The following is a 19,964-nucleotide window of genomic DNA, read 5'->3' on the forward strand; positions in this document are numbered from 1 at the left end:
TATGTGACAGAAATGGGGTTGTCAATTTTGAGTTGGTAAATTCGTGGATATTTGTGGGGGGGGGGGAGAGCCTGAGGAAGGAGGAGTTTGGGGAGGGGAGGTACCTCAGTAGAGCATAATTCCATAGGGAGAATAAAGGTGGGAGTTGGCTGCTGGCACCAGGCAAATGGCAGCCCTAGTTACATGGCTCAGGCTTCCTTGATATCTCTCACTGTAGGTTAAATAATAACATGAAGTAATTTGTCCAGACCTTTGATACGCTGAACTCATGGTAGTCAAATGCAACATTGGGGCCTTTCTTGTCCTAAAAATGAAAGACAATTCGTCATTAGAAATTCTGCAGGAAGCAAATGTTAAATGATTCTGCAGTTCTTATTTAATATTAATTCTTTAAATACTTTTATTACACTGGTTGGCCTAATGTTTAAAAAAAGGGTTCTTGCTGGTTAATTGGGTCCTGGCCTTTTCAGAGCCAACCTTATCAGATGCATGAAGTGAGCTGTACAGATAGCAGGATGGCTCCTACCCAGTGGTGGGATCCAAAAATTTTAGTAACAGGTTCCCATGGTGGTGGGATTCAAACTGTGGCGTAGCGCCAATGGGGCTGGGCGGGGCATGGCAGGGGCGTGGCCGGGCATTCTGGGGGTGGGGCATTCCTGGGCGGGAAACGAATGCACTGCGCCAGTCCTTGGGCGGGAAACGAATGCACGCAGGCGCAGGCTGCCACGCACGCCGGTGCACCTCCTGCTAGACTGCTTCAAGTTCTGCGCGCTACTGCTGAGAGGAGGGGTGTAACTAAGGCAAAAATCACGTGGCAAAATCACCCATTAGTAACCCCCTCTCGGCACACACAAATAATTAGTAACCTACTCTCGGGAACCTGTGAGAACCTGCTGGATCCCACCTCTGATCCTACCACTCCTCTGAATGAAATGTAGGTATTTACAATATTTGTGCCCCACTTTTCCTTTTGGCTCAAGTTTGAAGCCTTTCTCCAATCTAAGGAGACTTCCTCCAACCTAAGCAGCTCTTCCGCTGAAGGAAGATCCACCTAAGTTGGAGGAAGGCTTCTATGGACAGCAGAAGGCTACCTGGAGGATAGTTGGATCCACCCCAGTGTGTTGGATTCAGACTAAATTTTCCAGTGACAGAACTGCAGTCCACTGATCTCCATGAAACGCTGCTGCTGGGAGTTGGAAGACCGTGAGGAACAACATAAGAGCAGTCTGCCGCAAGAAGTACAAATCAGTGGAAATTGTCTGCTTAGTCTGGACCAAACCCAGTAAATATGCATGTTCATATACTGAGATAAGGTTGCCAACTCCAGTTTGGAAAATTCCTGGGGATTTTAAGAGCACAGCTCACAGATGGTACAATTTTAGGAGGAGAAAGTGTCCAGCCGGGCTATGTTTCTTATGAAATACCACAGAATACGCCCTCCAAAGCTGCCAGTTTGTCCAGGGAATATGATCTCTGTAGTGTGGAGATCAGTTGGAATTCTGAGAGAATACCAGGCCCTATCTAGAGATTGGGAACCCTAGCTGAGATGGGGGACTATGATGAATAAGATAAGGCTTAGAGCCACTTCAGAAACACAAAATTAGCAGCTACATGGTAATATTGTTTATCCCCAGGGGTCAGGAGTACATTCCTGTATGCATATATGGGAGGAGGGAAGAGAGAACTCCAGGTTATTTCATTGGAAAGCTGGTATTTATATCTTTAGAAACATATATGAAGATTGCATGAATTTGCTGAGGCTTATGCCTTGAAGATTTGGGTAATCATCACTATTTTATGACACATAAAAAGAAAAGTAATGAAAACAACAGACAGCAAAACCATTTCAAAGTTCATTTCGGTAAAAATCCTTACTTCTTCCGCCTCCGGGTGGTATTGTTCATCGATGAGATGCAGGCCTGAGAATCCCTTCATACAATCCCAAAAAAACTTGCACACTCTTATCCTCAGGATAAGGTGCCAAACGAATTTATGCAAAGTCTGTGGAAAAAAAAACCCAGAACATCATAGGGTGGCAGTATGACTGGAAGAAGTTCCACCTGAACAAGAGAGGGAGAGAGACACCAGTTGTATACTTTGAATCCAGAATGAGACTAAAACAATAGATGGACAATGCTAACTTCAACATCTCAAGCATTTAGTCATGGTCTGCCTTATGGCTTCTTTGTGGATGGTAGTGTAACCTCTATCTGTGGGTTCTGTGGGGCAGAACTTGGAATGAGTTTGCAACAACAAATTTTAAAAACAAAATGTTACTTTCTTAACATATAACATCAAACATCAACATTTACATCACACTTCAAAGTCCTGTTCAGGTTGCATTTTCAAGTCCTTATATTTACAGTCTACTGATATTGCCAAGTCCAAATCTTCTTTGCAAGTGGGTTGGCTCCTGAAGACTCCAAGGGCTTGATGAACAGGATTCAACATGATGAAGGTTTCCAGGAGAACTCTCACCCATTACAAGCATAAAAAGCCCTTAACACCTTGTTAAGGTCCAAATCAAGGTCCAAGTCTGGTAGCCTTGTCTCCTCCAAGCTACATGAGCTCTGCAGCCTTCTGCTGCTTTGAGTCTCCACCCCTTTCTGGGTCAACCCATTCTGAGCATGGGGGTTACATTAGCATGCTGCATGTGTGGGTTCTTAGTCAAGGTTGGGGCCACCTTCCAGTTGGCAGTCATCCATCCATCCATCCACTTACTTTCCCTCCCCACTTCCCCTCCCCACAACAGACACCTTGTGAGGTAAGTGGGGCTCAGAGAATTCTGAGAGAACTGGAACTAGTCCAAGATTGCCATCCATCCATCCATCCATCCATCCATCCATCCATCCATCCATCCATCCATCCATCCATCCATCCATCCATCCATCCATCCATCCATCCATCCATCCATCCATCCATCCATCCATCCATCCATCCATCCATCCATCCATCCATCCATCCATCCATCCATCCATCCATCCATCCATCCATCCATCCATCCACTTACTTTCCTAACTTCCTTCCAACTGCATTAACTTGTGTCTCCGGTATCAATTCTGAATTGACACATAATCCCTAGGCCAGCAGTTCCCAACCTTTTTTGAACCTGAGGGCACATTTAGAGGTCTGACACAGCATGGTGTGTGTAGCAACGAAATGACTGCCATTAGGGGTAAAACCAGCCACAAAATGATTGCCACAGCTTACAGCAATACAGTACAGATGCTTTTGCTGTGGTGGCAGCTGCTGCCAAAGCAACATTTTAAAAAAATCTGCACAGACAATTAAATCTCCAACACTCAACCGGAAAAAGAAGATGAGTTGGTTTTTGTAGTCCACTTTTCACTATTTTTAAGGAGTCTCAAAGCGGCTTACAGTCGCCTTCACTTCCCCTCCCCACAACAGACGCCTTGTGAGGTAAGTGGGGCTCAGAGACTTCTGAGAGAACTGGAACTAGTGCAAGATTGCCCAGCAGGAATGTAGGAGTGGGGAATCAAATCCAGTTCACCAGATAAGAGTCTGCCGCTCATGTGAAGGGGTGGGAAGCAAACCCTGTTCTCCAGATTATTCTGGAATCACTCTTTGGCTCATTCCGCACATGCAGAATAATGCACTTTCAAACTGCTTTCGGTTCTCTTTGAAGCTGTGCAGAATAGCAAAATCCTCTTGCAAACAGTTGTGAAAGTGGTTTGAAAAGACATTATTTTGCGTGTGCGGAAGGGGCCTTTTTCTCCGCATATTTTTCCAGATAGTCTTCACTTGTGGGAAAGAATCTATGTATCTACAAAGGAGTACTGAAAGCTCAGCTTTTTAGCCTTCCACCCAGGGATGTCAGGTTCCAGGTGGGATCTGAGGATTCTCCATAATTACGGTTGATCTCCAGACTACAGAGACCAGTCCCCTGGAGAAAATAGGATGCTTTGGAATGTGGACTTTGTGGCATTGTATCCCACAGAGATTCCAGTCCTCTTCAAGCTTTACCCCCTAATCTCCAGGATCTAGTAACCCAACCCTACAACCTGGATCTGGCAATCCTACTTCTCCTTCTTTGCTGATCCACTCCCACCCCTTGGTCTCTGGCACCGCCCTTCTTAAATTTTAGACAGGCCTGCCCTTTGTTTTCTTTTCAGACAATGCCTTTGCTATACTAATTGGCTATAATATATCCACTATTTTCATGGGGGTGCAACCACATACCTTAGTTCCTGTATGTTGGTAAATGTGCTTAATTCGTTTATATCCTGTAAAACAAAATTATATATATGTATTCAAGTTTGTTGGGTAAATGTAGACGTGTGGCTATGCCTTTCCAGCTATATTCCCAAGGAGGAGGACTTATGTGGCTCAAAACCCATCCAAATATTGTGTGTTCATTACAAAACAGCTACAGTCTAAATCAGCCATTCTCAACCAGGGTGCCGTGAGCATGTCCCAGGGGTACCGCGGCAACACTACCGCCCCCCCTCACTTTTGTGGTGTCTCCCACCGGCGCCAGCAAGGACATGGAGCTGGCCCATGGGGCAGGGCCAGCCACAAGGTCAGCAGCCACCCCCCCAGTGCTTCCCTTCACCCTGGGAGGGGAATGTGGGGGTGTGTGGCAAGCAGGGGCAATGGGAGAGGAAGGTGGAGGGTGGCGGCAGGGGTACCGTAAGATATGAAGAGTGATGTCAAGGGTACCCTGACCTCGAAAAGGTTGGGAAACACTGGTCTAAATACAGATAAAGAATAGGAGGAGTTTGGATTTATCTGTACAAGCTCCTTTCCCTTCCTCCCCCCACAACAGACACCTTGTGAGGTAGTTGGGGCTGAGAGAGTTCTGAAAGAACTGTGACTAGGTCAAGGTCACCCAGCAGGAATGTAGGAGTGCGGAAACACATCTGGTTCACCAGATAACCCTCTGCCACTCAGGTGGAGGAGTGGGGAATCAAACCCGATTCTCCAGATTAGAATCCACCTGTTCTTAACCACTATACCATGCAGGCAACCTAAAATGTTATTGCATTATATAAAATGATGTATATAATAATGTTTTAGCATTTTAAGAAAAAGCAACTATACATTGCCAGTCCTCAGTGCAAAAAAAAAATAAAAATTAGAGACTATAGTGCACATTTGAAAGAGCTGTCATGCAAAAACCTAGGTTTGCTTTAACTATGATGACTAAGTTCATTCTACAGCTGACTATAGTCAACTACTGTTTGAAAGGGTAACCGAGGGGTGGTAGAATATAGGCCAGGGGTCTGCAACCTGTGGCTCTTCAGATGTTCATGGACTACAAATCCCATCAGCCCCTGCCAGCATGCCCAATTGGCCATGCTGGCAAGGGCTGATGGGATTTGTAGTCCATGAACATCTGGTGAGCCGCAGGTTGTAGACCCTTGATATAGGCATACATTTATGTGATGCTGATTGTACCCTTTGAAAGTGATTTCCTTCTTCTTTTGCTTAATAGGTCATGTTTTTCTGCATATCTGGGTTTTTTATCAAAAAAAATTCTCACCCCTCCCCCTCCCTCCGCTAGGGTAGGTAGGCCATGTCCAGATGCCGGGCTCCTCCCCCTCTATTCCCTCCCTTGCATGCCACCCCTCCCCATCCCTCCACTAGGGTGGGTGGGCCAAGTCCAGATGCCGGGTGCCCTCCCTCCCCTCCCTTGCATGCCACCCCTCACTCACTCCCCTCACTCCGCTAGGGTGGGTGCGCCATGTCCAGATGCCGGGCTCCTCCCCTCTATTCCCTCCCTTGCATGCCACCCCTCCCCATCCCTCCACTAGGGTGGGTGGGCCATGTCCAGATGCCAGGCCCCCTCCCTCCCCTCCCTTGCATGCCACCCCTCACTCACTCCCCTCACTCCCCTTCCCTTGCATGCCACCCCTCTCTCTCCCTCTGCTAGGGTGGGTGGGCCATGTCCAGATCTTTTTAGCGAACTAGAAAATCTACACAGTTATGACTACTTATTAATGCCAATGGAAGTGGCAATTTGGCATTTGCACATTGTCCTTTATCCGGTTGCAATTGACCACAGAATATCACGTTGGGAGGAGCTTCTGAATCCTTTCTCCTCCAGCAGCTTTTTCTGATAAAAATCAGCAAGTGGGTGATTACTTGAACCAGCTTAGCACAATAGAATTATGACACGGTTGCTTAGGAATTAGGGCACACAACGGCTTATTACTGGGACGGGAAATAAATGTTCCTTGTTGGCAAGAAACTCCATACTGGACAGGAAACATGTATGAGTTTCTAATGATCTAGCTAAGCTTAGAGAAGTATTGTACAAAGCATTGTCTTGTCCACATTGCATTCAAAAGAAGAGTCAGAAAGAAGGAAGCAGAGAAGCTGGAAGGCAAGAACTCTTAAGAGTAGCATTCTGGATAAATCAAGGGTTACAGGAAGTGGTTTATCTATTCTTACTGATTTTACTACCCCCTTCCGAAGCCTTGATATCTGTACTAGCATTAAGTTGATAGGCCTCACACTGGTAGCTTTAGATGCCCAAAGAGGTGGCAGGAGAATTTAAGGGGGGGAAAGTTGTGATGTCAGCTGTGCTGATATGCCTCTTCTGATGGGAAACCTAGAAGTGATGCACAGTCGCTCTAGGAATCACCAGGAACTCTTTGGTTTACACTCCCCATGACCCCACCCTCAACTCTCCAACCAGGTTCCAGGCTCAGCTTGACAACAACCTATTAAGTTCATGTTTTACAACAGTAGAAACCTTCACTTTATGTGTGGGTGGACTGATATTGCATATTTCAGCACTCAGACAGGGGAGGCAGCGGCTTTCAGTTAGATTGGTCCGACAGAACTCAAGATTGTGTTCTAACTACAGCTTAGGAAAACCAGGATTCAGCTTGTAGACAGATGTTGAAAAATGGTGGGTCCCTCAGTCAGGGAGATTGTGAAAGGTAAAAGAGCTTTTGATTTTGGAGTCTTTGCTGCAACCTGGGGAAGGGTGGCACTGATGTTGCCAGGAAATAGACCAAGGTCAAACCAGAGAGGCAGTGTTGTGTAGCGGTTCGAGCAGCAGACTCCAATCAAGAGGACCAAGAGCAATTCCCCACTCTTCCATGTAAGCAGCGGACTCTAACCTGGAGAACCCAGGTCAATTCCTCACTCCTCCACATGAAGCCTGCTGGGTGACCTTGGGGCAGTCACAGTTCTCTCAAAACTCTCTCTGCCCCACCTACATCACAAGATGCCTGTTGTGGGTAGAGGAAAGGAAGACTGCTTTGAGACTCCTTATGGCAGAGAAAAGCTCTTTTTCTTTTTGTGGATATCCCTGTTCCCAAGTCGTGTCAAAGTTCAGTTCTGAAACTCTGGTTAATAAGCTAATTTCAACCCCCAGTTTCAGATCACCGTGTGGCATATCCTAATTAGGCACAGTTAGGAGGATGGCTCCCATTTGAATGGTCACAGTAACTGTAAACCAAGTTGTGTTTCTTCCCCTGACAGCTGTTTTAAACGTACAAAAGAAGGGACCACACATAATTTCTCTTCCTTACAACTCCCACACCTTGAAGAAAGGCCTGAGGTAAAAATGCATTTTTAAGGCCAACTACTAGGCTCCTGGCTAAGGTGGATAATTTCAGGTTTACAACCATTATACATACTCCTGGGGTTGCTTCCACATCAGGGTGATTTCATTGTGATTGTCTGGTTGCCAATGTGATTGTGTGTGAAATCACCACTGGTAGAACGTATGGAAAATCCACCTTTTATGTTGCTCTCTTGGGAACATAATATTAAAGTTCAAATAGCATGGTTTTTTAATTGCATTCATTGATAAGAAATATACCTCAGATGAAGAGGGGAATGAAATATACCCACACAGAGATCCTCTGTGGTGTAGAGGGTATGGCGCTGCATTTTAACAAGACACACTTCGGATCATACCCCTGTTGTGTGTAACTGGGTCCTGGGTTATTGCTCGACCTAACACAGAGTTGTGGTCAAGCTAAAATTGGGCAAGATGACGTCATGTTGTGGACTTCACCTTAAGCTTCTTCAGGGTGCGAGTAGGAATTACATAAAAGCAACATAAACATTGTTCTGCAAAGAACTAACAAACAGAACATCAAAGGAGATTAAGTTCTGGTAAGAAAAGCTGAGAAATTGAGTTTTGTTATGTAGGTGGCTTACAAATCAAATGGAAGGAAAAGCAGTGCTGGTAGGTAAGAGAGTAAGAGAATAAGAAGAGTTTGGATTTATACCCCAATTTCCTCAACAGTAAGCAGTTTCAAAGAGACTTGCAGACTCCTTCCCTTCCTCTCCCCACAACAGACACCTTGTGAGGCTGGTGGGACTGAGAGGTCTGAGAGAACTCTGACTAGCCCAGGGGTAGGGAACCTGCGGCTCTCCAGATGTTCAGGAACTACAATTCCCATCAGCGCCTACCAGCATGGCCAATTGGCCAGCATGGTAGGGGCTGATGGGAACAGTATTCCCTAGGCTATCAGGAAGGTTCCTAGACAGCAATAAGGTCATCCAGAAGGCTTCCTGTGTAGGTGCAGGGGAACGAATCCAGTTCACCAGATTAGAATCTGCTATTCATGTGGATAAGTGGGGAATCAAACCACTTAGAGTCCACCTGCCTTAGCCACTACACCAGTGATGGCGAACCTCTGACACGGGTGCCAGAGGTGGCGCTCGGAGCCCTCTCTGTGGGCACGCGCACAGAGTTCATCACGTGGGGGGAAGAAAATCACCCCCCCACACACACACACAGACACATCTGGGGTGGCCTGGGCCACTGAGCACGACATGCATGCACCGCGGTGAGCAGGGAGGACTCAGCTGGCGGGCCTGGTGCCTGTGCTCCGGGTGGCTGCTGCGGGGGGGGGGGGGGCCACAGAGGAGGCAGAGATGCTAGAGAGGCACAGAGCGGTGCACGCGGGCAGCAAGGCTAGAGCAGACTGGCCCCTGCTTGAGCGGGTGGGGCTGAGGAAGAGGGAGCCAACCGTTTTTTTCTAAACTAAAACCCCAGCATTCAGGTTAAATTGCCGGGTTGGCACTTTGTGATAAATAAGTGGGGGTTGGGTTGCAATTTGGGCACTCGGTCTCAAAAAGGTTCACCATCACTGCACTACACCATGCTGGTTGACATAGAAGACAGTCAAATCAGCCCCATTTCCCAAGTTAGAATAATTATTCCAGGTTGAAAGAGTTTTTCTTCTTCACGTCACTTACTAAGCCAAGGACGCACGAATAGCTTGGTAGTGATATATTGAGTACTCTCAGACATGGTAAGGGATCTCCTGAGGTTGCCTCCCTTGCTAGCCTGCAGTTCTGTGATAAATGATCTTTCGTGACAGGATCAGAACTAACCGCTTTAGAACCCAACTGCCAACAATCTCAAGGAAAAAAAAACCTACATTCCATTCTTTTCCTTGAGAGAACATAAGAACAGCTCCATCAGATCAAAGATTCTTCTATACCGGAATTCCACTATACCGGAATTCTAAAGACAACCTTGCAGAAAGCTTTCAACCAATAAATTTCATCTGATCTTTTCATTTTTTTAAAAAAACAATAAGCTGAGCTAGTGGCTTTCACTACATCTAATTGGAAGTGAAATACAGAGAAGCCTTCCCAATGCATTTGATAACAGGAAGCACCATTTTTTTCAGAAACAATGAATAGTTTTGGAGAATTGAAGGTGGCATGAAAGAGGCTGTGGCTTGTGATGTATTCTGTCATGTCTGGTAAACACATTTGCACAAAACTGCGAAGTATATTTGTTAGAAGAAACATTTGGATCAAACACAAGTACCTCTCTCAGGTCTCTTCCATCGCTCTTAAAAACTATTTTAGACACTAACAAAATTCATTCTTACATAAGCTTTTGTGACTCAGAGCTCATTTCATTGTATGCTTTGAAGTATACATTTATATTAGTGCTGCAGTTAACAGAAAGCACGTGGATGGGGAGATGCTACTATTTTAATTAGAAGTTTTGAACTGGCTGCCATTTCAACATATCTTCCATCCATATCATAAGAACATAAGAACTAGCCTGCTGGATCAGACCAGAGTCCATCTTGTCCAGCACTCTGCTACTCGCAGTGGCCCACCAGGTGCCTTTGGGAGCTCACATGCAGGATGTGAAAGCAATGGCCTGCTGCTGCTGCTGCTGCTCCTGAGCACCTGGTCTGCTAAGGCATTTGCAATCTGAGATCAAGGAGGATCAAGATTGGTAGCCATAGATCGACTTCTCCTCCAAGCCCTTTTTAAAGCTATCCAGGTTAGTGGCCATCACCACCTCCTGTGGCAGCATATTCCAAACACACATTGCGTGAAGAAGTGTTTCCTTTTATTAGTCCTAATTCTTCCTCCCAGCATTTTCAATGAATGACCCCTGGATCTAGTATTGTGAGAGAGAAAAATTACTCTCTGTCAACATTTTCTACCCCATGCATAATTTTATAGACTTCAATCATATCCCCCCCCTCAGACGTCTCCTTTCCAAACTAAAGAGTCCCAAACGCTGCAGCCTCTCCTCATAAGGAAGGTGCCCCAATCCTTCAATCATCTTCGTTGCCCTTCTCTGCACTTTTTCTATCTCTTCGATATCCTTTTTGAGATGTGGCGACCAGAACTGAACACAGTACTCCAAGTGCGGTCACACCACGGCTTTATATAAGGGCATGACAATCCTTGCAGTTTTATTATCAACTCCTTTCCTAATTATCCCCAGCATAGAGTTTGCCTTTTTCACAGCTGCCATGCATTGAGTTGACATTCCCATGGAACTATCAACTAAGATGCCCAAATCCCTTTCCTGGTCTGTGACTGATAGCACTGACCCTTGTAGCGTGTATGTGAAGTTTGGATTTTTTGCCCCTATGTGCATCACTATGTGCATCACATATCCTGTCACTCTGCATCTTTCATTATCGATGTGTGTGTCTCTGACGTGTATGCATCTGATGAAGTGAGCTCTGACTAACAAAAAAGGCTGGAATACATTTTATTAGTCTTTCTTCCCACTTCAGAATCAAAATCCAAAGCATATGCAAAGACAGCCATTCACAATTATGAAGTACTTATTTCAGAGACCTCCAGTTGCTTCTGTACCAAATATTAACCATTAAAATCTAAACTTTCAGCACTTGCTCATTCAGCATCAAAAATAAAATTAAATCTTTAGCATCATTAATAAAAAGTCTAATTTTTTTCTACTGGATCTTATTTTCACAGTCCATAAACTTCAAAACCAATTGCCATCAATTAATTTTCTTCTGTTTTCTCTAGATACTGTATCAAGGGTTTCCAATTATCCATGAACTTGACCAAGTTCTTTTCTTTAAGTAGCAAAGTTAACTTGACCATCTCAACCAGCTCCAATACCTTCACTGTCATTCTTCAAATAATAGATATAGATGGAGTTTTCCATTTCTGCACAGGAAATATTCTTGCTGTGATTATATATACATTTTCTTAGTCTTGAAGGTGCTATTGGATTCCTGTTTAATTTGGCTCCTATTCAGTAATTCTTCTCCAGAAAGAATTATTCTTCAATATATTGTTGAAGGTTTTCACGGCCAGATTCAATTGGTTATTGTGGGTTTCCCAGGTTGTGTGGCCATGGTCTGGTAGCTCTTGTTCCTAATGTTTCTCCTGCATCTGTGGCTGGCATCTTCAAAGGTGTATCACAGAGGCTGTGTCCAGTGAGAAGGGAATGTTTTAGTGAGGTATATATTGTCCAAGTTCTTCTCTTTAGGTAGCAAAGTTAATTCTTCTTCACATTTCTCCAAAATCCTTTAGCCATTTCCTTCTCAAACAGGGCATACCTTGCATCAGGATTCAAATATGTCCCGCTTTCTCCATCATTGTCCTGGACCAGGAACGATCCTGGAGCTCCTGGCCTCACCTACCTTAAGAGAAAATGCCTGAGTAGACAGGACCAGAGTCCACCAGGATGCCCCAGGGCTGGGGGGTGAGGCTGGCTGAAGACGAAGGGAGGTGACAGCCTAGGAGAAGAGAGCTTCTCTCAGAGAGCCAAGGAAGGGGGTTCCCTTCAGCTAGCACAGCAGAGGCCAGGCTGGGTAATTGGGAGTGGGGTGAAAGCCCAAACGAAGCGGGGCCAGATTCCACCCTCATCAGCAGAGCTATCAGGTAGACTACCAGTAGCTGCTGCACTCACACAGGTGAAAGGAGGATTTGGGAGAGGGTTTCAGGGAAAGCTGGGAGAAGGTATATGAAGACAGGAGGAGGACCCAAACCCAAGGTCCCAGGGCGAGCTCATTCCCAGATCAGGCAACCAAGGGGACTAATAAAGGGAAAGGCAACCCCCTTAAAGGGAATCAGAGGCCTAGGAGAAAGTTGCTGGGCTTCTCCTGAATAACCAGGGAATGTACCAGTCAGGGCAAAGGAGGAATCTACTTCTATCTCTTCTGACTCTACTGAGGCCAGTGAGGACTCAGCTGAGCTGGCCAAGCCCACCAGTGAAGTTCTTGTGGGTGTAGCTGAGGTGGCCCACAATCATCAACTAAAAAGCAACAACTTTCTGCTGGGATTTAACAACTGGTACTAATACAAACATTTCCGATCAGGTCACAGTTGGTATATGCATTCTTTGCGCAATGAATAAATAATAAGATCTTATACCACTCACTTTTGTTACTTTGGAAATGAAAACAAAATGGGAATCAAAATGAATGCAGCAATTTTGTTTTTATTGATCTCAAGAAGAAAGACTGCAGGAGTCATGCCTACTCTCTGCGCTGTTTTGGTGAAATACTCAAGGATTACTTACCGTTGCTAAGGCTTCAGAAAAATTGACGACAGGGTCCCAGATTTCCTTTATGGTTTTCTCCAAAAGTGCTATCCTTTTCCCCAGCCATATTAACAAAATTCAGTGGAAGTATTAACAGTAAAATTGATACCTTCAGCGTAATTGCAGTGAAATGGTATAAAATAAACTAATAACAATGGGAAATTTTTCCCAAGAAAGCCGGCAGGATGAAAGTGGACTCTGCATGAAAATCAGAAGTAGATCTGCGATCTATAGGTGGGTTTGAAAGATTTATGGGAGGGAATATGTAGAATTGGCTCAAGGAATTTGTTGACCCTAAAACTATGAGGGCTGAATTTCTTGGGTTGACAACGGTGAAGAGAAGCAAAGTGAATACTCAAAGAGTACTAAGGAGCATGTTCTCTGTTAACATCTGCCATAGAACAGTGTGACTTTTCTGATCTTATTAACTGAGAATAAAATGACAGGACTATTAGCTGTTAGGTTTCGGGTTGAGATCTCGCAAAAAAACTCACCAAACTGTATGCTGGTATCCATGTCTTCATGAATCAGTGATTTTTTTTTCCATCCAGGATCTTTTGAAAGGGTTTTCATTAGAAGCAGCAATATTCTTCATCTTCCGCTTTCGAGATGAAATGTCCCTTTCTTTAGTCAGTTTTGATTGGTGGGGCATCAGTGCTTAAAACATTTGGATGCCTAAGCAAAGCAGTCGTGTAGAGTGGAAATGCTCTGAAAGAGAATGTCAAATGTGACATAGTGCAAGAAAATATGTAAAAAAAATTTCTCAGTACAAAGAATAAGACTTACTGAAAAAAAAAAAATCAAAGATTTCTGTTACAACCCACAGCTTCATTTGTTAGCATTAGGATAGTAATCATCAGTATCCAAGATGGGAGTCATGTCTTTTTATTTAACCTATTTCCATTATCATGTCATGTCATGAGCCCTTCAGGGGTAGAGCGGTCTAATAAATCGAATAAATAATAATAATTATTATCATACAGAAACACGCACATGAGGTAAGAATGTCTCAAATCTTTATTTTAATATGAACTGTACAGTGGAGGTTAACACAAATGTCTCTAAATTTGTGCATGCTGAACCACGTTTATATTCACATGATCAAGCATCTATTTTTACGGCACACAATAGCTATTGGTCCTTCAGGTTTGAACATTGGATGCTGCTGGCTGAGAGCCAGAATTCATTTGTACATTCGCTACAGAGTTAGCTCAAGCATATGATCTTCCGTGCAAACTGTGATCTTCTCCATGGAAAACTTGCATAAGGAGGAAATGTTACCAAAGAGCTTCTTCTGTTACAGGCTTAGGAAACAAATTCATCTTCAACAAGATTCACTTGCAGAGCAGAGACCACGAAAGGGGACTTTCCTGCTTTCCCCTCCAGCTGCCGCTTATTTAGCCCCTCAAATTTTTGGACAAGGTGGGGTGGGGTCAGCAGATCCTTTACAAATACCATAGGTATCAACAGTTGAGGAGGGGTAAAATTGGCAGAAATTGCCCATTCTGACCATGGAAATGCCCTTCTGTCATTGGAAATGAGGGGCAAGATAAAAGCAATTAGAAATACATCTAAATTACTGTGTAAAGATGTAAACGCAAGGGAACATAGCTAAATATTGAGCAGAATATGTGTGAGCTTACACTGATTTCAGTGGGAGGCAGAGTTGGTTATTCACAAGAACAGAAGAGAGCACAGTCTCCCTTTTTTGACCAGCTTTAGGAATGTAATGAGTCCAGCTAGAGGCTTCTCTCTAAGTAACTTCTCTCATCTGTATAACCAACAAATAGCTTCAAAAATAAGGCTGATAATACATGAGAAACAACAAGTTCAGAACTCTGGCCACACCCCAAAACTGTCGTTGCACGTCCTAACAATCAGGACAAGATTTCAAAGGAATTTATATTTGAAAATGCAATATTAGTAGCAGACAGAAAGATTCACACTTAGCAAAAATCAATTATTTTAGGCATCTACAAAGAGTAGAGTATGATACAAACCTAGATGAAAACTTCTTGAAATCGCTCCTGCATAAGTTTTAGTTTCTGTTGTTCTCAAGGGGAAATTGCAGTCCAAGATAACTGTAAATTATTTAATGACAAGCCAACTTTCCAAGCATTTTCTTGAACTGTATAGAAGTCATAGCCACGATTCTGGACACATTGGATGCCTTAGAAAATCTCTAAGTAAAGACTCTAAACCAGTGGTGGTGAACCTGTGGCACTCCAGATGCTCATGGACTACAATTCCCATCAGCCCCTGCCAGCACGGCTCTAAACTGATGGCGCTGTTCTATTATTGTACTTTTTCCCTCACAGACAAGGAAAAGAAGTTAGAAGCATTTTTTCTCATTTTAGTCGTCTTATATAGGAGTAAATACATCCAGATGACTCAGAATTTTCTAACATAAAAAGATCATGAAATATTCTTAAGCTCATCACCATATAACAAAACTATTGATGAAGGAATGCAAGACCTGTACTAGGCCCCTTTCCCCCCCCCCCCCGCCCCCAACTGCTGATTATCACAAGAGCTTCCAGGACCAAACTTGGAAAGAGTTCTCATATCCCAAGAGACTCACTAAAAGGTAATTTCACCCAAGTGTCGCTGCTTCCAACATTGCAGCATCCTTATTAAGAAATCTGCACCAAGTAAAATTAGCATTTTCTGTGACCCATCAAAGTAGAAAGTACTATTAGGATCTAGACCCAGCAGGGGGGTGGGGGTGGGGGTGGGGAAATGGCGCCCAGGGCAAAATGGTGCCTGGACGCTGCCACCCCCACCCACTTATTTTATTCTGTTGTCTGAAAACAGCTTTCTGCCATCTGAAAATGGACCAGGCTGGTGGGGCGGAGCCAGGCCTGGCAAGGTGGGGCAAGGAGGGAAGGGGCGGGTGCAATTTTCTGCCTCCACCAGTGTGCGCCCAGTGCACGGCGCACCCCCCATCCCCTTATAGCTACACCTCCAAGACCCAGTAGTCTTTTAAGTTCCTAAGAATAAGAGGCATCTTCATATACTTTTCTGCCAACTGCAAATATATTCAAAAATTCCTTTACATGCAGAGAATCTACAAATTATGGCAGATTTTCATTTAACCCGTGGGTCTATTGGCATTCCCCCAGAATTCCTGCACATGATGAATAAGTTTCTAAATGTTCAGAATTCTGGCTGCTCTAATTTCAGAAGATGTGGAGATGATCAGCAATGCAAGTAGAGAGAATCCATTTAAGTCTCAATTTCCATTATGTGTAAGTCTCACGGGACTTCTCAAACCAAGTGTCCAATATTAACAGTGTTGTGGAAAAGTGGAGATTTTGGTATCCGCCTGGAGGAGTGGTGTTTGTCAACAGGAAAACCTATTTTAATTGCAGGCCTCCAATGTAAGAAATAACTGCAAAAAAATTAAAACAACGATTTACACACAATATGTTGAGGTAAAAGCACCATTCTGACCTTTTGCCAGTGCTTCAAGTGGGCAACTTAATTCAGAAACCTGTTTCAGGAATAGGAACTCTGTGTATACCAGCCTTCCACCATGATCTGCAGAGTGGCTCCTTCCACCAAAGTCAATGGGAACTCCTGTACTCAGAGGAACTCTGTGTTTGCAGGGGACACAAAATACCAGGATAGATCCAGCAGTCTGCTAGTGTAAAATGATGATGGGCGCTGACCTTTCCCCTGTTCCCATCTACACAGCAGTCTGCTCCAGTCATGGAAACTTGATTCAAATAAAATTTCGAGAGGTCAGAAATGACTGCTGGGGGGTGGGGGGATGTAGAAGAGATCTACAATTCTTAAATCTACTTATCAGTGGCCCCCACCCACTGCATCAACTAACTATGTGCGTAAACAGAAATTCCACAAAGTTTATATTTGAGTAAACATCTATGCTGAATTTAACTGTAAATTCCTTATTTTAGCACTGATTTTTGTAACCTGTGAAGGGGAATCCAGTTTTAAGCAACATTATATGCATTTTGTCATGAATAATTCAAGTAGGAGCATCACCTTTAGAATTCTGCTTGGCACACAGAACATAATCTTGATCCACAATTTTAAGCAATAATAGCAGGGAAAACCTCTCTCATTATTTGAATCAAAATCTTAATATCCAGAGTTATACACGGTCTTGCATTCTTGACGTCTGCTTCCGTAAAAATCCACAGGAGACCCAATTTATCCTCCGGATCATGGATAAGATCACTGTATATATTTCCTCCATTGTCAGAGACGTTACAGATATTCAAGTTCTGTTCTACAGAGTCGTAATATGAATAAACACAACTGAACAGTCTTCTTTTCATCTTATACACGTTACTACATGTGATCGGTAAAGTGCACAAAATTAAAAAGGATCATTGCTGAAAAGCCACGCACCAATTCCTATCAGACATAAGAGCTACTCTTCAATGTTGTGATCCATTAGTCATTTTGCCTCGGAAAAAACAAGAGCACAGAATGGGAAACTAATGACTATTAACGATCCTGAAAGTTATATGCAGATGTCAATGGCTGTTCTCCTCCACAGCACCGTGTCTATTGCTACCTGTCCATGCTAACAATTTTGCTGGCAACTTTTACCTTTGGCAGGGGGATATTTCCCTTTGTCTTCTGAAAACTAAAAGCTTTATCTTCCGTCACAAGTTATACAGGTTTTCTCAAATCCATGGCTACCACGGTCAGTTTCAGGTTTCCAGAACAAGACGAAAGCTTCAGAAAAGTCAGTGAGAACAGCCAATACAAGAAGCTGATGGGGGAAAAAAAATCAGGGATCTGGTTTTGGAAATCGTGGGTCAACACTGACTGCAATAAGCTATTTGGATATTACACAAACCATAGTAGCAAGGAGGAAGAGTGGCAGCGCTATGTGGTTATTGCTCGATTTGGCACCAGCACTGAACAGAATCAAAACAGCTGCCTGCCACAGAACAGCGGAAGGCGCCTGCATCAAATACTGCCCTTTCTTCGTTGCAAGTTCTTCACCACCTTCCTCGTTTCAAGTAACAGATGAAGCCCGGAAGTCTCTGAAATCTTCCATCTCAGAAGACACTGCTTGTTCTTTGGCTTCGTGTCCGACATGGCTCGTGCTGGCAGTACTCTCTGGGTTTTCTTTAAAAACAAGACGACAAAATAAAATTCAACACTGTTGCATATGACTTTGAGAACTACCATCCTGACAACAGTTACTGAACACAACTTCAACCACCTGCCAGACTTTGTATAGGTGACAACAAGGCAAAATAGCAAGTCCTGCTTTCCACACAGTCTTACACTGGCGCTATCCTAAAAAAATGAAACCCCAGACAAGTGAAATCTCAAAATACAATTTCTTTTTGCTTAAGCCAGGAACTGATAAATGGACTCATGAAATATGGCATATTATATTGATGGACAAAATGTATAAGAAAATGAAGGAAGGTAAATGTAAGGTTCAAGAACTTTCATTGAGATATGGTATTTATTTGTTCTGTAGTGGAATAGAAACAAGCCTAGTGAGTGGGTAAAAGAGCATATGAGATATCTGAACAAAAGATTATTAGACAAAAATGGATTTATATTAGATAGCAGAAGGTATAAAATGATGAGTGGTAAACACGCCAGATTATAGGAATTAGCTGATTTTCTTTTGTTTTTCTATCTTGAACTGAATTTGATATACAATATAATGGATATTCTTTTCATAGTCCTTTCATTGTGTACTGGAAAAGTATTATAATACATTCTTTAAAAATGATTTCTTCTTAAAATTGTTAGACAATTCAATTCTCACAACTGTTTTGGCTATTCAAACTGAAAACATGGAAGCAAGTTTCTTTTCAGATGTATGAAAAGAAACATGGGCTATTCTAGACTAGCCTCAGGATTCCACTTGAAATTTCTTTTCATGCTAATTTCACCACAGTCTCAACATTTAATGCCAGGCCCTCTTGATAAGGCACTTTGCCCATACATCTTTCTGATGACGCATCTCATCTTTGCTATGGGTTTACATATTTCAGAGATAAACTTTTCTTTACTAGCTCATACTCAGCCAGAGTGTGTCAGTCTGAACATATAGTGTGGGAAGACAAAACTACATGAATCTAGTTAAAGAAGTATACCAACTAAATACACAAATAAGAGTGAATGTAAGTAGAGTAAGTAGAGTAAATTAAGTAAGATGGAAGTAGGCAAAGGCAGTAAGTAGTGATAGAAGTAAAGTAAATGGTAAAATGAGAGAAGGCCAGTAGAGTAAAGTGCAAAATTAAGTAGAGTAAGTAAGTAGGAAGTAAGTAAGTAGTAGAGTAAGTAAGTAAAGAGTAAAATTAGAATTCCTTTATTGGCATATACACAAATATTTACCTGTGTCCTAAACATACTTCAACAAAACATATGAGTGTAAACATCTCCTATGAGGCACTACTCTTGTGTTAAGTTGTCATGGCACTCTAGATAGGAGTAACCCAAAAGGGAGAATGATCATTAGTTTCTTAGGCTGATAACGAGACCCCAACATTGAAAGGCCCCAACATTCAGTGAATACAGAGTTGTCTGGCAGCTGAGCACTTTTAAAAGGCACTGGCCAACTTTAGTGAACTACTTCGATAAAGCTATGAGAAATGTTCAGATACATCATTGAGAAGTCCTTTGCTCCAGTCCACAGAACCCAAACGATAACCACACTATACACCTTACCTATTTCTATCCACCGTTTGAATATCAGATTACAGTGATGCTATCAACATAGAACATACAGCTCTGAGAAGTCTTAGGAGGCTCTACAGATTTGTACTTACTACTAACAGCTGGATGGTTGTCTACTGTATGTGTACGAATGGCGCATGCATCTCTTAAAAGGATCTGATGGACTTCTTGCTGTGTGGTTTTAGTATCTTCTATACTTCCAGCAGTTAAAAGGCAGTCACTTTGATCAAGTACAAGTTGCTCTCCAAGCAGTGATATAGTAGTATTGTTCTGACTTTGACAGGAAGTTTCTCCAAGAGTGTGACCATGACTGACTACAGACTTGCTTGTCATCAGCTTCCCTGTGGGGTGCAGAATGCTTGAAGAGCTGGGCGTAGAGCAGCTATCCACCGTTATAAGGGTTGCTGTCCCATCAGTAGAAGTTGGCTGCAACTGCAACTCCTGAAAAACCAAAGCAATATTTTTGGGTCTACCTATGCATCCATCCTCCTGCTGTGTCTAA

General features: G+C 43.2%; 2 protein-coding genes across 7 annotated transcripts in view; both read right to left on the reverse strand.

The window, feature by feature from the left end:
* Positions 1-16,912, reverse strand: part of CNBD2 (cyclic nucleotide binding domain containing 2) — a 36,067-nt gene extending 19,155 nt beyond the window's left edge. Inside the window, exons 1-5 of one of the 3 annotated variants that reach the window (XM_048485502.1) lie at positions 16,787-16,912; positions 13,273-13,486; positions 4,201-4,244; positions 1,876-2,001; positions 251-304 (exon numbers count right to left, since the gene is read on the reverse strand). In XM_048485502.1, coding sequence (XP_048341459.1) covers positions 251-304; positions 1,876-2,001; positions 4,201-4,244; positions 13,273-13,351 — 303 coding nt within the window. In that variant the 5' untranslated portion in view covers positions 13,352-13,486; positions 16,787-16,912. The remainder of the gene's footprint in view (positions 1-250; positions 305-1,875; positions 2,002-4,200; positions 4,245-13,272; positions 13,487-16,786) is intronic. The other 2 variants (XM_048485505.1, XM_048485504.1) reach the window with 2 other exon arrangements.
* CARF (calcium responsive transcription factor) overlaps positions 15,632-19,964 on the reverse strand; it is a 29,160-nt gene continuing 24,827 nt past the window's right edge. For all 4 annotated transcript variants that reach the window (XM_048485501.1, XM_048485498.1, XM_048485500.1 and 1 more), the window contains 2 exons: positions 19,555-19,903; positions 15,632-17,887 (listed from right to left, as the gene is read on the reverse strand). In XM_048485501.1, coding sequence (XP_048341458.1) covers positions 17,775-17,887; positions 19,555-19,903 — 462 coding nt within the window. In that variant the 3' untranslated portion in view covers positions 15,632-17,774. The remainder of the gene's footprint in view (positions 17,888-19,554; positions 19,904-19,964) is intronic.

This window comes from Sphaerodactylus townsendi, linkage group LG02 (genome assembly GCF_021028975.2).
Source record: "Sphaerodactylus townsendi isolate TG3544 linkage group LG02, MPM_Stown_v2.3, whole genome shotgun sequence".
Classification (NCBI taxonomy): domain Eukaryota; kingdom Metazoa; phylum Chordata; class Lepidosauria; order Squamata; family Sphaerodactylidae; genus Sphaerodactylus; species Sphaerodactylus townsendi.